General features: G+C 38.9%; 1 protein-coding gene across 2 annotated transcripts in view; it reads right to left on the reverse strand.

The window, feature by feature from the left end:
• Positions 1-12303: 12303 nt before the first annotated feature.
• SLC12A2 (solute carrier family 12 member 2) overlaps positions 12304-16323 on the reverse strand; it is a 109703-nt gene continuing 105683 nt past the window's right edge. For both annotated transcript variants that reach the window (XM_082457831.1, XM_082457830.1), the window contains one exon: positions 12304-15212. In XM_082457831.1, the coding sequence (XP_082313957.1) occupies positions 15077-15212 (136 nt within the window). In that variant the 3' untranslated portion in view covers positions 12304-15076. The remainder of the gene's footprint in view (positions 15213-16323) is intronic.

The following is a 16323-nucleotide window of genomic DNA, read 5'->3' on the forward strand; positions in this document are numbered from 1 at the left end:
ATGGCGTAGTCTAGAGAAAAATATTGGTTAGCGTTCTTTCAGTTCCAAGTACTAAAAGTACAATTTAAGCAGGATTAAGGTTAACAAAAATATATTGGTTCAATATGCAAAAGTGAACTGAATTTCAAATACTGGCATACCTTGTCTTATCATGCTTCACCTTATTGCACTTTGCAGATACTGCACTTTTTACAAATTGAAGGTTTGTGGCAACACTGAGTTAAACAAGGCTATTGGTGCTATTTTTCCAACAGCATTTGCTCACTTTGTGCCTCTGTGTCATATTTCAGTAACTTGCAATATTTCAAACTTTTTCAGTATTATTATATCTGATAAGGGATTTGTATCTAAGATACAGAAACACTCTTACAACTCAATAATAAAAAGGCAAATACTTCAATTTAAAAATGGGCAAAGGATCCAAGTAGATATTTCTCCTAGAAAGATATATAGTGGCCAATAAACACAAGGAAAGATGCTTGACATCATTATTCACCAGAGAAATGCAAATCAAAACCACAATGAGATATTACTTCACACACCCACTCGTATGGCTAGAATTTAAAAGTCAGATGATAATAAGTGTTGGCAAAGAAATGAGAACACTCACTGCTGATGAGAATGTAAAACAGTGTAGCCACTCTGGAAAACAGTTTGGCAGTTCCTCAAACAATTAAACAGTGTTATCATATAACCCAGCTGTTCCACTCCTAGGTATATATACTCAAAATAAATGAAAACATAAGTCTACCCCAAAACTTGCACATGAATGTTTACAGAAGCATAATTTATAATAAGCAAAATCTGATAACTCAAATATCCATCAACTGATGAGTGGGTTAACAAAATGTGGTATATGTGTACAACGGAATATTATTTCACCATGGAAAGAAATTATACATGCCATAACATGAATTAACCTTGGAGACATTATGCTAAGTGAGAAGACACAAAATACCATATATTATATGATGCCATTTATATGAAATAATCATAATGGGCAATTCTATAGAGACAGAAAGGATTCATGGTTTCTTAGGACTGGGGAGAAGGGGCATGATAACTAAAGGGGATGGGGTTTCTTTTTGAAGTGATGAAAATATTCTAAAATTGACTCTGGTGATGGTTGCACATATCTCTCAGTGTACTAAAATCCACTGAATTACACGCTCTAAATGGGTGAATTGTATGGTATCTGAATTATGCCTCAATACAGCTGTTTAAACAAAGATAGTGGCTCACATACTGAACAGTCTAGGGTCCAGACGCACTCTCTCTCCCGTTCACAGCTCTTCCTTCCTCTGTTGGCCTTCACTTGGCGGCAGAGATGATGACCAGTGGCTCCCAGCTGGTCTTTCACCACTATGTTACCCAGTTCAGGCTGCCATAACAAAACACCATAGGCCGGGTGGCTTAAACAACAGAGATTTATTTCTCATGGTTCTGGAGGTTGGGAAGTCAAAGAGAAACGCTTCAGCAGGATTCAGTTCAGGTAAGGACTCTCTCCCTGGCTTACAGATGGTCACTTCCTCTCTGTGTCCTCCCATGGCCTTTCCTCAGTATGTGCATGTGTTGGGGGCTGGGGGGAATGACACATTTTGGTGTCTCTTCTTCTCACAAGGACCCTAATCCTATAGGATTTGATGTCCACCTTTATGACCTCGTTTAAACTTAGTTACTTCCCTAAAGGCGCACTCTCCAAATACACTGGAAGCTAGGGCTCCATCATATGAATTTTGGGGGAGGCACAGGCATTCAGTCCACAAAACCCCCTTTTGCAAGCCCAGGTGAAAGACACACTTTTCACCCAAAGGTGCTAGTGAAACCTACAGCTGCCTGCTATTGGCCCAATTTGGACCATAAGCTTGTTTTTCTAACAATCACTTTGAGTAGACGGCCAGAGTCAGGTGTTTACCCCAAAAGCCAGGATGGGGTCAGCCCCTCTAAAACAAGACAAGAAAAGAAGGAAATTATAAGCGCTCATCAAAGAAAAGGGGCAAACTGAGGCCAAATAAATGCTAACGCCTACCCCACAGTGCAAGGCTACAAGTCAGAGAGTCTGCATGCCAGGCTTGGGTGGGGCAGAGGCCGTCTGTGTGACCAAGGGCAAGTCATTAAACCTCTCTATGGCCTTAGCATCCCCAGACCAGAGCACTGAAGATAAGGGAGGACAAGACGTGAAAGTCCTTAAGAATCAGAAAATCAGAACTCCCAGAACTGGAGGGTTAGGAGGAAACGTAGTGATGCTCTCACTTGACAAATTTTTAAAAATCTACTCTATAAAAGCAGATGTAAGACAGCCTGATATGAGAATCAAAATGGCTTTCACATCACTAGACTTAAGAAATCCATTTGCTAGTTGTAATAATTTTAAGCATGTCACTTCATCTCCCTTGGCCTCACTTTATTTTATGAATTAACTCATAATAATAATAATAATGGATGTATGAATTAACTGGTTGGGGAGAATCCCTTCACAATGTTTATCAAATCATCACTGTGTACGTTTGAGATATCTTGCAATTTTAGTTGTCAATAATACATCAGTAAAACTGAAATAAAAAAAAACTCATAAAAACTATTCTTGAGATGAAATCTGCAAACGCAACACACTTTACAAATGCAGAGGCAGAAGTGACACACTCACACATAACTCACAGATGAGCCATACAGATATAAGGATATTGGAGTTGCAACATAAGGAAATTTCTCTGGAATGTGACATCTCTAAGGAGAAGAAATTGAGCAGGAAATGCTGCCTTCTTGTAAGTGGTCTCGTTAGTGCAAAGCTCTGGACTTAGGTCACAGTTTGGACCCTCGCTACATCATTTTGAGACCTTGTGCCTCTGAGAATCTTCTTCCTTGTCTATAAAATGGGGATGGCAGTGTTCACTTTGGCAGCACATATACTGAAATTGCACGGATACAGAGAAGATTAGCATGGCCCCTGTGCAAGGATGTCAGGAAAACGCCACATTTTTTTATGTATAAACAACAAGCATATATTATACAGCACAGGGAATCATAGACATTATCTTGTAATAACTTTTAATGGTGTATAATCTGTAAAAATACCAAATCACAATGCTGTACACCTGAAACTAAAATTGTAAATCAACTAAACTTCAATTTAAAGAATGGGGATGACAATTCCTACTTAAGATATTCTAAGATAAAATAATGACGTAAAATGCCTGGCATCTAGTGGGTATTCAGTTAATCGAGGTCTTAACCTCCCCTTTCCCTCATCCGCGTGACAACAGCAGCCTTGGGGTTTCCTGCGGTAATTCTACCCCAAATGCCTTCCCAGGCAGGAGTTCAGTTACTCGACACTGGATGTTACTGAATTCCTCTGCCAGAGTCTACATTAGTCTGAGAAAACCTGGAAACTTTTTCTACTCTGAGAGAGACAGAAGTGTGCTAAGAAGAAAACAAGAGTATCTCCTTTGCTCCGGAGGGCAAGACCCTGAACATCCTCCATCCTCAAAAGAGAATGCAAGTATAAACATTGAGGTCACAGACTTTACCGTCCACAGGAGCCACACGGGGGAGCCCCTGTCAGGGCAAACACGGATTCCGCGGCCCCAAGCCCTCCTCCGCGGTCGACGAGCGCGCTGCTCAGTGAGGTGCGGTCTCCACGCGAGGGCGAGGCGCGCGCTGCCTTGTGGGGCGGGGCCTCCACGTGACGGTAAGGCGCACGCTGCCCCGTGGGCGGGGTCTCCCCGTGAGCGCGAGGCGCGCGCTGCTCAGTGAGGTGCGGTCTCCACGCGAGGGCGAGGCGAGCGCTGCCTTGTGGGGCGGGGCCTCCACGTGACGGTAAGGCGCACGCTGCCCCGTGGGCGGGGTTTCCCCGTGAGCGCGAGGCGTGCGCTGCTCAGTGAGGTGGGGTCTCCACGTGAGGGCGAGGCCCGCGCTGCCTCGTGGGGCGGGGTCTTCACGTGAGGGCGAGATCTGTCTTGCCTCTCCTCTAAGCCGCAGAGACCTGACGAGGGTCCCCCCAGCCTGTCTTCACTCCGCTCTGACTGGCATTTGATAAAACTGAAGTCAAAATAAGGAAGTAAGATGTTTTTAAAACTATAAAAGGTGTTAAAGTTGCGTTATTTTCAAGACCCTCCCCCTCCAAATAAGTAAATGGTGAAATTTGAGAACTGTCAAAAAGAAGACCGAAGGGTACGACCTAAGTCATAATTACACTTGTACTAACTGTGAGAAGAGGGCGCAGACAAGGAGAGAGAAGGGAACGAGGAGGGCGGGCGGGCGGAATTATCAGGGTTTCTTCAGTTGGTCTTCACCAGAGTTGGGCGTGACCCAGGTTAAGCAGGAAAATCCTCCGCTCCATTTAGGACCTCTAAATGGAGGATTATGTCAACCCTCAGTCTTCTGTCTCAGAAAAAGGACCTCTCAAAAGACTGGAGGTTTAACAACAAATGAGGATTTGCTTCAATTTGTGTATTTTTCGATACAAAGTTTTCTCAAAACAGCGGGCACCTGTGGGACCGAATTGTTCAATAATCCTCAAAGAACAAAAGCTACCGACAAAAGCGTTTAAAGGGCAGTTGAGATAACAGCCGGTGCCAGGACTTGGCCAAGCGGGTGACTAATTTCTTAAACCAAGTACTTTGACACCTAACTAAACACTGGCTCCTTTTCCTTCTCGACTTGAGCATTTCACCCCCAGCCCTATCGCCCTCTGTCAGGGTGGGCTGGAGCCCCAGGGCCGCTCCTGACACGCTTTCCCCCAACTTGCTTCTCGCGCCGAGTTTGGGGGGTCAAATCGCCTGGAATAGACCTTTTAAAAATGCCTTAAAGAAGGGCGCCCTCGCCCAGCTGCCCAGCCCCCGGTGTCCTCGGGTGTCCTCCCGCGTTCGTCTCCACTCCCTCCCCTTACACGATTCTACTCCTTCATATTTACTGAGGACCTATTATGTGCCAGGCACTGTGCTAAGTATTAGGGATACAGCCACCAATAACCACTTATTAAATGACCCCTTCTGCAAATAATGATAGCCTAGTAATTAGCATGAAGGAAACGAAATAAATTCTTGAATTGAAATAGTAGTTGTTGCAGGTTAGGGCTCAAGAATTCAAGCATACATCATGCATATCATTACTGTGTAGTTGTTACCACTAGAGCACTAAATCAAATCACCCATTTCAGAAATCTCCAGTCCTAATAAGGCTCCCGTGCCTGTAATTTCATTCATCCATTCTCCTGTTGTCATCAGCCTTCCTCTCTATATAATTAATTTTTTCACTAATTAATTAATTCCCAAATCCTATATTGAAACCTCCTAGCTGTTTACTACCGAGATAAGCCACTGGAGATACGAAAATGAGTATGTCAGTTAAACTAATAGGGAAATCAAATATATAACAATGCCAGTGGCCCAAGAAAAAAGATGAGAGGGCTGCAGAAGGAGTTTGGCAACTGGTTTCAGAGAAGTTTCACAGAGAAGTTGACTTTTGAGCTGTGTCATAGAGAAAGCAGGATTTTGCCAGTTGGGAAAAGTCATGAGTAATATTTACATAACATTTTCTCATTCATAAAGTATGTATAAGAGCATGGGTTTGGGAGGCAGTTGGGCCTCAGACACTTGACAAGACAAGGCATTGATGGCAGATGCTTTTTCACAATGATAAAACAAATTCGTTCAGTTTTTAAATATTTCACCACTCTCACTTAGTTCCAAAAATGTACTGATACTACAGTATCAGTGAAGAAGTTGGAATGGAGTGGAAAAGAGAAAGGATGTGAAAATCCAGGGGTAGCCCTAATAATTTGAATATGCGCCATATACTCCTAATAGTATTAATACTTCACCTATCAGTCAAGGTTAAATGGAAAACAAAATAAATTACATAGTCCATAGGGTTCATAAGATAAAAAAACCAGTTCTTTTTTTCATCACGCATTTCATTTATTCAGACATTCAGCAACATTAAGTGCCCACTATGTTGTAAGCCCTGCTTAAAGTCACTGCTCCCAGGGTGCTCCCAGAATGGTGTAAAACACAGAACAAAGCAAGTAACTCCAGTGTAGGTGGTGAGGCTATGGCAGGGGCAAGTGGGTGAGCACAGAGGGGCACAGCAGAGAGGAGGGACCCCTAATGCAGCCTGGTGGCACCAGAGAAAACTTCCCAGAGCAGTTGATTCTGAGCTTCCTCTTGAAGAGGAAGGTCAAGGACAGACCAGCCCGTGAAACTGAGATGTTCAACTGCTTGGAAGCAGAAGCTTTGTGCAGATGGTTAATCTGGCTGGAGTAGAGAGTTAAAGACACAGGACAGTGGGAGCTGAAAATGAACCTAAAGAGGTTCATTTTCAGAATGATGTAATTAATATGAGAGGCAAAGAGACAAATGAGAAACCTGTTGTAATAACGTGAACTATATGATCATTTTGGCCAATCCACAAAGTCCGGGTCTGAGTTAGAGGACTAGAAGAGAATAAAGATTTGGACTTAGTTTTAAGTGGCCTTCGTTTGGGTGTGCTGAAGAACTAGCAAAGAAACAGTGCAAAGGATACAAGTCAGTGGATGTAGCTCTGAGGTGGCCCTCTAGTTCCTCAGGAATGCACCCACCACGTTCCGGGGATATGGAGGGAGAGAGCCTTCGGGAGAGAGGAGCCCAAAAGCGTGGCCCACATCAGTACCCAAGGAAGGGTCCACCTCCTCCAGGTGCGGGAATCATTCCTCTGCCCTGACTTTATAATCCAGAACTCTTTCTTACCATCACGTTAGGATTAGAGCAGGCCTGACGTGAACAGTCTCACAGTGTTGGAAATAGGAACTGATGTCATAGCTAATCTGTTGGTTGGAGAGAGGTAGAAATTTGAGTTGCTTAGGAGGAAAACATGAATAAGATTGGGTGATGGATTATCCTGAGGGGTGAGCAAGAAGATGGAGTCACTCACGGTGCCCTGAGTGGTTGAGTATTGTCTTCTTATTTCTAATTCGGAAGAGATGGGGGAGAAGGAGCTCACATCAACTGAACACTGTCCATATGTCACCTGTTTACATATTTTAACTTATTTAAATCTCACAGCCCCTCTCTGAAGTGAATAGTATTATCCTCATAGTAGAGTCGACGAGCAAGGCTTAGAGGGGCTGTGATCACAGTAAATAGCAGAGTCAGGATGGGAACCCGGGTCAGTCCCTCTGGAAAGCCATGTCTACACTTCTGTTTCCTCTCACAAGAGGACCTTCCAGTATATTTATACTCAACTTCCCTGAAAAAATATGGTCTCCTGCAGTGAGCAGAAAATAATATTCCTTTCACTGTACTATAATGGTGACTTTCTTCTTCATCATTTTTTTAAGTTCAGGAGATAGCTCTTGTTTATCAGCTATTCCAGTACAACAAGTTCATCCAACAGAACATGTCAGCTCTCTGTGCAACCTGAGCTCATGTGCAGCTTTCTGCCAAGGAGCTAATGTTGTGCCATGGTTTTAGAAATAGAAGAGTATCTTTGATGTTTTGGAATACTTAAGCCTGTTGGAGACAGGAGCATGACTTTTCCTTTATCTACATCCTGCTATTTGCAAGATAGTGATACCTTTTGGAAACTAACGATTATTTCCATAGATTTGTATCTTAGTGTGTACTTTTCTGGGATTAAGAGGAAAAAAACTCATATTCCTTGTGGTTTAGGAAGGGGAGAATTAAATGTAGAGCATTGCTTCTCTATTTTTGTTTCTTTAGCCATGACACCTGAGAAAATTAATGGAAGTGATAAATCCAAAAGTGTGTCTCTTCTAAGGATCAGAAACAAATCCAATTGAGAAAGGAGAAAAAAAATGTAAAAAAGAAAATGAATATATCAAGTGTATAAAGTTTGAGATTATCAAATCATGCTTGAATTGCTAGAAATTTCAATACATAGGAATAAACATTTAATGAAGGATTATTAAAACTGACACAGTAAGAAATAGAAAACCTAAGTAAACAGTAACTGTGGAATGAAATCAGCATAATTTAAGTATTGCTTCTAAAGAAGGCTCTAGTCCCAATTGTATTGGTAAATTATTTCAGTGTTCAATAGCTAATTGTCGTGTTGGGTTCCAGACCCTGAATCTTATCTTTAACTCACGTTCTAAACAGCTCCTTTATCTTCCTCCCACATGCACACCTTTCCCCGGACTTGCTCGGCTTCCTGTTTCAATTTCACCATCCACCCGTGGCCCAAGCCAGAAACCTCGATGTCATCCTCACCTCATCCCCTAGTCTCTCCTCCTAACCACACTACATCCTATTGCCTTTAAAAACTCTTTCTCAATATGTTTTCTGAACCTAAACTCTTTCAATTCTTCCTGCTACTCACTTGGTTCAATACCCTCCACTCCCCTGACATCTCTCTCTCAAACTATTCTAATGACCTTCCATCTGATACCGATGCCACCGGTGCCCACTGGCTCCCTCTACTGTAGGCTGGGGGTAATGTATGTCTTCTCCAGAGAAGTTAATCCTGCACTACACTTGTTAAATCTTTTTGGGGCTTACCATTGCCTGGGCATGGTTCAAGGGTAACAGGGTGAGCTGCTGAGAGTTTAGTGCAACATAGTAGGAAAAATTAAACTGCTTTCAGTTTCTTTAGAAAAAGTACAGTACTCTGCCTATTTTGGTGAGGGAAAACTCTACTACCATTCTAAATGCATTTCTAAATGGCTATTGCATTTCTAGATACTGTAGGAAAAGCAGAATCTTCTGTGAACTGGAGCCTACTAACTGAGCTTTTCTAAATTTTCCCATGAGGACCATTGTCAGGGAAAGGGGAAGGGAAAGGCTGGTTCTTGTTCTGGGGTTGGGGGAGGCTGACCCCCCAGTGTGGGCAGGGACTGGGGTGGGAGGGGGTTCTGGAGAGATACTTCCCTAAGGAGAAAGGACAAGACGGGTGTGCAAATGGGGTTGCTGCAGACTAGGGAATCAGGAATCCACTGCCAAATACCCTGTGAACAGAAACTTTGAGTCAGGGATGGCTGGGTTGGCAGACAGGGAGGGGAGTGGATATGAAGCATTTGGCTGCAGAGCTTGGAAACCTAGTAAAGCTGTCAGTGGCTTGGGTTTGGCCTGAGAGCTGTTCACCTTTGAATCAACCTCTGGAACCTGGGCAAGCCAGCACCTGGAGAAGGAACCAGCCACTGGTGTAGACCAAAGAGCTGAGGCCCTTCCCTAATTTCCTGGGCTACATAAACCCCAGACTCCAGGACAAAACCCAAAGAAGAGGGCATGGCTCCTGAAAACTAATGAGGTTATTGTAGCCATCAACATACCACCTTTTTACTACAGTTGTTGAACTACTGGGATTGAGTTGTTTTTTTCAGAAGCCATAGAGCACACTATGCAGTGACAGTCTTACCTGAAGAATCAAGTCAAGCCAAGAGAGGCAAAGGAGAGAGAAGGAAAGGTAGAGACAGAACCTTAGAGCCTCTGCTTTTACACAAACTTGAGTCCCTGAACTGAGCTGTCTTCCTGGACTTCTTTTTCTGTTAGTGTGCTTTAGGTTCTATTCCTACCACTGAAGAAGATCTAACATAAAAGGAAAACACTGAGGAATGTGGAAGGGAGGTCATTATCTGAATTCACAGCTGAGGACATGGAAATAAGTGTACCCTGTGGAAGAAACTTAATAGATAAGGCATGAGTAAAGGACAAAGGCCACCATAAAGAAAGGAGGGTTATACTGAGAAGCTGCATTTGTGAAGGGGAGGAATTTCACTCAGAACAGAGATTGTTTGGCAGGAGCAATTAGGTTTTAACAAACTCTCCAGGTGATTCTGATGCACACTAAAGTTTGAGAACCACTCTTCTAGTGAGTGTTTCAATACATAATACATCTGTGCTTCCCTATCTTCAATTTTCTGAAAAACACCAACTGTGAAATTTATGTCAAGAATGCTAAACTCACAGGTGCATTGATAGTAAACAAAGGATTATCTTTACTGATGGAACAGCCATAGAGAAAGACTACCTGAAAGAGTTAGGTCATACCTCTGAGATTAGTACCACGTAGCTAATAGGAGATGCTGATTAAAATCAACAGATTTTAAAATTCAGGAAAAAAAACCAACAAAAAAGAAACAACAAAAACACTTAACTTCCATTCTTCACAATTCATTGTTTCCCAGAAGGAAGAATGAATGCAAGACTTTTAGCCATAAAAGCGATCTTTCACAATCCATGAACCTTTCTTGGAGTGTAACTTTCCATCCTACTACCCCCACCCCAATTCCCAAATAGTCCTTGTCATCTTTTAAATGTCTTGACTAGTAACACTTCTAGGAAACTCAAAGGAGTTTTCATGGCTTAAACAAAAATGTTGTGTGCTTGAAATAAAAATAACCTGTTATATTGTTCATACAGATGAACTCTTAAAGCTCATTCCTTTTCAAATTGTGATGACCTCCTTTTAAAAATGGGTTACTTGGGACTTAATTTTAAAAGAGCAAATGCAATCATATCTTACAGTAGTAGTTGTTATATGCCTTATGTGTACTATATGTAAATCAAAAACACACTGCCTCCTTACTTTTAAAAGTTTTTGCTCTGTTATTAGAGATATGAGCTGGATATTAAATTATCCTGTAAACTACTTCCCTTTTTCAGACTAAGTTAATACTTCCAGAATAAAATCTCCACAATTCTCTACCCCCAAAGCTTAATTAGCAGTATTCTAATGAAATTCTGACAAGTACTGAGTCTGGGACGTCTGTTTTTGCATTCAGTATCCATGGATCACTGATCCTATTCTGTGGATCAAACAAGTAAATTTCATTTGTAGCTGTGGGCAGAGTATCTTGCTAATTGGCATTCATATCCCAGAAAAGTGGAACAAAGGATATGTGTTAAAAAGACACCATCATTTTTGGGAATGAGTTCCTGATCTGTGAAGACAGCAGCCACAAGTAAGGCTGCAGGAGGAGACATATTCAGAAGTCTTCACATTTTCCTCTAAAACAGTAGTTTCTAACTCTTAACCTTGTCTAACACAAAATTCAGTTGTAGATTCAAGGGGAAAATGGGCTGAAGTTCTTAATGCTACCATTTAATAGCCTACCTGAAACTCCTATGCCACATGTAAAACAGGTCTATAACCATTGCCTCCAGACTCTATAAGGAGACTGAGTTCTTCAGGTATTTTAGTAGTCTACAAAAAAATGTATGTCTAACTGATTAACCCACCAATACCTTTTATGTATCTACTATCTGAACTAGCTAAAAAGTACTTTCTGATGAGTGCATCCTAGGACTTGTGCTGTCTTTACTCAAATAGTTAAACTACCATCTATTTCCTCTGATCCTACAGATATCCTTTGGTACATAAACAAAGACGAAGTGTATCAAAGCATTTTATTCCCAGTGAAAGAACAAAAAAACCCTGCTGGCTCAAATATGTAATTACACTCCTGTTTTGAAAACCACTGGATGCTCTGATGGTAAATGCCACGTTCATAGCTGCCTTTGAATTCTCTCTTAAACACCCCACACACATACACAAAGAAGTGAGCAAACTGGCCTGAACAGCAGCTTATTGGAGAATAAGCAAAAAGCAAAGATCATACAATGGACACTTATATTTGTTTCAGATCTATTAGGTAGCCTGTGGCCAATCTATACTTGTAACTGTAATTTGTATTACCTGAGCACACACTTGCTGGGCAGATAAGTATGAGTAGTTTGGAGATGACCAATCTATCCCAGCCATTAAGTTATGGATCAGGCAGCAGTGAATGTATAACGGTGACATCCCTGAAAATGAAAGATCTGTGCTCTAGGCCAACATCCTTCGTTGACATGACCTTGGGAAACTCGCTACAATGCTCCAAGCTAAATAGTAGAAGAGAGAGAAATAGCCATCCTGAACATATAACACACCTACTGTAATGTTCAAATGATAAAGTGAAAATGCTTTGTAAAACTGTAAATTAGCTTTGCCAAAAATCTTAGGAAGAAAAGAATCAGATTATACTCAGGGGCTATGAATCCGTTTTAATCTTCTAGTTTCCTCATTCATAACCATGTGATTTAACCAAAAGACAAATAAAGCAGAATTAGAAAAGTTAAATCATTTCCAAAATATCAAAATGAGCTGCATCTGATATGGCTCAATCTCACTGTCAATATAACTAGTGATTATTCCAAAGGCTTAAGGATAGTGAAAAATTTCAAACAACTTTTCCAAGGCATGAATATTAAAGTAAAAGCCATTTAAAAAGCTCAGACATCCATGAAGTAAATTGTATAAATGTGGTTAAATCACAAACTTGACATAGATTTATAAAACAGATAAAATATAAGAGTAGACATTAAATTGTTTTAATGAATCCACTTCCTTTATTGCAGTAACCTCTGTACAAAGCAGCAACTGCAATACTCAACAGTAAAACATTAGAAAACCATTTGTGTGACAGTTATAGTACAGTATTATCAAAATATTACATTTTCAAACTTAGTAGATAAACATCCACCAGAGCTCAAATCTTTAAATTATTTTTCCATAGTCTTTAAAAATATGTAATGTCAGAAAGCATAAAAAAAGAATGTAAAAGGAAACCTAAAATACAAATGAAATAATGTAACAAATAAATATTTGATTTAATTAACTGTTAATAATCACCTTAACACCACCATTCTCTAAACCCACTGAATTTTTACCTATAGAAATAATGACCTGTCATATGCCATTACATAATTATGTATTTCCAAGTTATCACCAATGATTAGAACTTAAAAAATTTTGGCATTAAAATAATCAAATTCAGCATAAATAAAATAGAGTAGAATAGCTTCAACACTAGCTAGCATCTCTAAGAATTAATTTCTGAAATTTATTAGAGCACTACAACAACCTTGAAAATTTTGACCTGGTATCTAGTGTTAAGTGAAAGTAATGCATTTTTTTTAAAGTGAAAAGCTTCTTAACATTATTTCACAGACAATATTACCCTCCCCCATTATGCATATTTAGATATATTTTATGTACTTTATACACATATGTATGATGCATGACATTTGGTTCCTGCAGTATAGATCACAACGATGTTTTCCTGAATGAGAAAAAAAAAAAAAAAAAAAGTATGTGTACCTGTGCACATTTCAAGATAGCAGCACTCAGTTATGCCCTATTAACCATTTTAAAAGTTCAAACATGATATTGTTTACTGAATAATATGACATTTCTACTGTCTTTCCCTCCAAACACTACAAAACCTCCAATAAATGGTACAATGCTATGAGTTATAACATTGGAAAAAACTGTTAGAAAAACAATTACCTCACTCTCTTAACATTCTGAATTTAAAATTATTATCAGATCTCCTTTATGGTGTTAACTTAGTTCATACTCATGCAGCAAAAATATTGCACTACTGAACAACAGTAGTAATTTTATAGATTTCTATCAAGATTCATGAAAACCTACATAAACTCTTCACCAGTGAAACTTATACCAATGAACACACTGAACAGTACTTTAGATGAAATGTTCTCCATTTTCTAACTGAATGATAACTGTGTGAAGTTATATGCCCTTCAAATGATCACCTTTGTTCTCCATGAAACCTGTCTTTCAATCTGTGAACTCATGTTTACTGAAACAAAAAAATTTAATCTGATGAATCTTGATCACTTTAAAATGCAAAAAACCAGCAAGGTCATTATAAATACACATATGCATCTGTGTATGCATATACATATACACACACACATACAGATATGTAGATATATTATTCCTTGAAATGTTTCTAGGAAATCCTTCCTTGAATAAAAAATGAAAAACTTCACATTAATAATTGCATATAAAGCTTTTAGTAACAGTACATAATGCACTGTCAAAACGGTACTAGTAGACTATGATGTCAAAACAGACATTTCAAAAGCACAAACTGGCAGTTTTTCTTAACACAAAAGTTTTAAAGTATTAAGAATGGATTAAATTTAAATGTTCAGAATAATCTGTTCAAACCTGAGTATATTAATTAAGACCATGAACTTGACAATTGAATGAATTAAGCCTAAAAACATTTCACTAAGAAACCAGTGGTCCATTTAACCATTCAATGAAACACTAAATATTTTAATTATTTATAAAAAGGATGATACAGTGATATTCCATGTGTTTATTGAAATATTCTATTAAACAACAATGCTTTGTCTAATTTTCCTCCAGAAAAGTCTTCTAGCATTTCATAAAAGTCCCTCAGATTTGAGGAAAACTCTAAATTAGGACAGATCTTTCTTCTAATAAATACAAACGATCTTAAAGATTTTTGTCTAAAGAATGACAATATGTGATTTTTCAGCATGATATATAGAAGTACTGGATAAATCTTCAACCTTCCCTAAGGTTTCAAGAAATAATAATCAAATAAGATATAAATAACAGCCAATTAGAGGTTTAAAAAAAAAAAAAAGTCTATTTGGCCTTTTTTCTCCTAGATCTACATTTATACATATTCATACAAACCTAAACTTGGGGTCACTTTTTGGTTCCCATTTTTTTTCTTGCATTTTCATTAACTCGCCCTAATTCTCCCCTTTAATATCTGACAGACACCTTTACAAAAGTAATAGAAAACATACAGTACTCAACACTAATTGGTCAATGGAAAAAGAAAAGCAGTGTCCATTTTATTTTAAGGTGAAAGAGACTAGAAATAAAAATAGCTGAAGGCAAAGTTTGACATTCTACAAATTTATAAAAGAGGATATAGTGATGAAATTTGGTTAATTTCAGAAGGCACCTCAAGGCTAAAGGCTTTTTGTACTCCTTTCATCAATCAAAAAATAACACACTTTTATTGCTATTCAAGTAGCAAAGGAAAACTTAACTCTCACAAGCTTCAGTCCAACAACAAGGAGTCATCATTCACTAAGATAGAGATACGGAATTGACTAAAACTGAAGTCTCCATACACATAGCAATGGAGCAACTTCTCTGTGTGCTTTCAAATTAATGAAATAGTGAAAATAAGTCAGTTTGCCATTGTGATGTTAACGTGTCATTGAAAATTTCAGTGATAGCAGTTACTTCACTAGGCACTGAAGTACCGTCTGGAGGGCTGTCCACTGTGCAGACAGAACATTTAAGAATAGAAGGTAAGGACACTCTGATGATTCCCACGGACTAGGAGAATTGGTGGTAGGTCCTTGGATAGAGCTTCTAACCATGCCATGTAGAGAGCACTAGACACAGCACCTTTTCGTGCAACTGGGAGACTCCTGGTATCAAAAAAAGAAAGGAAATTAGACAATGCATTTAAGTTGAGAAGAATAAAATGTAGTAAGAATTATAAATTAAGTCACAGTAATAGTAACTAAAAATTACTATAGTTACAGAATATTTTTGAGTGCAGGGAAATTCTGCATATAGTATAGTAACTACTATACTCATATATAATTATTCCCATTTTTTTCAAGTTTGAACAAAATATTTCTCAGAAATTTCTTAAGAATAGCAAATAAATATTTCTATAAACCCTAACACATTTGGTATCTAACATTAAACCTCAAATTTCCCCTTAGAATTCTTTTAGGAGAAAGGGACGTTTCTATCTGAATTTCGATAGTGGTAACTATACATGGACAAATGAAATCCAAACATAATTAATTCTACATATTAATGTTCAATTTCTTTTATCTCTCTCTGGACTCTCATTTCCATTTGTAGATAGTGATAGTATGTCCAGTTGCTCCACAGAGTGTCTCTCTCTAGATTTCTATGTTTTAGTGACTTCCATTACAGATAATTATCATCAGCAAAATCTGAAATTTTCTGGTGTATTAAATATTTGTTGTTAATCAAAATAACAATCCTTTGGCATTACTTTATTTCATCATTTGGCATGTTTCAGAGATCTGAGCCTTCTTTACCTATATAAGGGCCCAGGCTCCAGGACTGAGAAAATTTGGGTTCAAGAAAGATCTAGCTAACCTGGTTTAGTGGAGGAAAAGCCAGAGTAAGCATAAGCATCGATATTCAATGTGAAGACAATGCGTCTAGATGTAAATTTTGTGTGTGGGAACTTCGTGGGAACTGAGATAGGAACTACTTTTTAAATTTAATCCTCCACGTAACTTGATGGAGTTATTTCTATGAAGAAGCTGCCTGGGATCGACGTTTTAACTTGCAGCCTTCATACCCCACAAATGTTGATGGCTATGCTGCGGTGTTTCCAAAGCTAAGGGATTTTTTAGAAGTGGGAAAAAGGATAAAGGAAAAAATCACAGAATAAACTATTATGATAAAGAAGTACTTAGATTCATGCAAGCTTAAGGTTAATATTTTTGTTTTTCTTTCCTCCTATCTTAAATGATTTCTTCATATGCTTAA

This window comes from Balaenoptera physalus (assembly GCF_965194825.1).
Source record: "Balaenoptera physalus genome assembly, chromosome: 3".
Classification (NCBI taxonomy): Eukaryota; Metazoa; Chordata; class Mammalia; order Artiodactyla; family Balaenopteridae; genus Balaenoptera; species Balaenoptera physalus.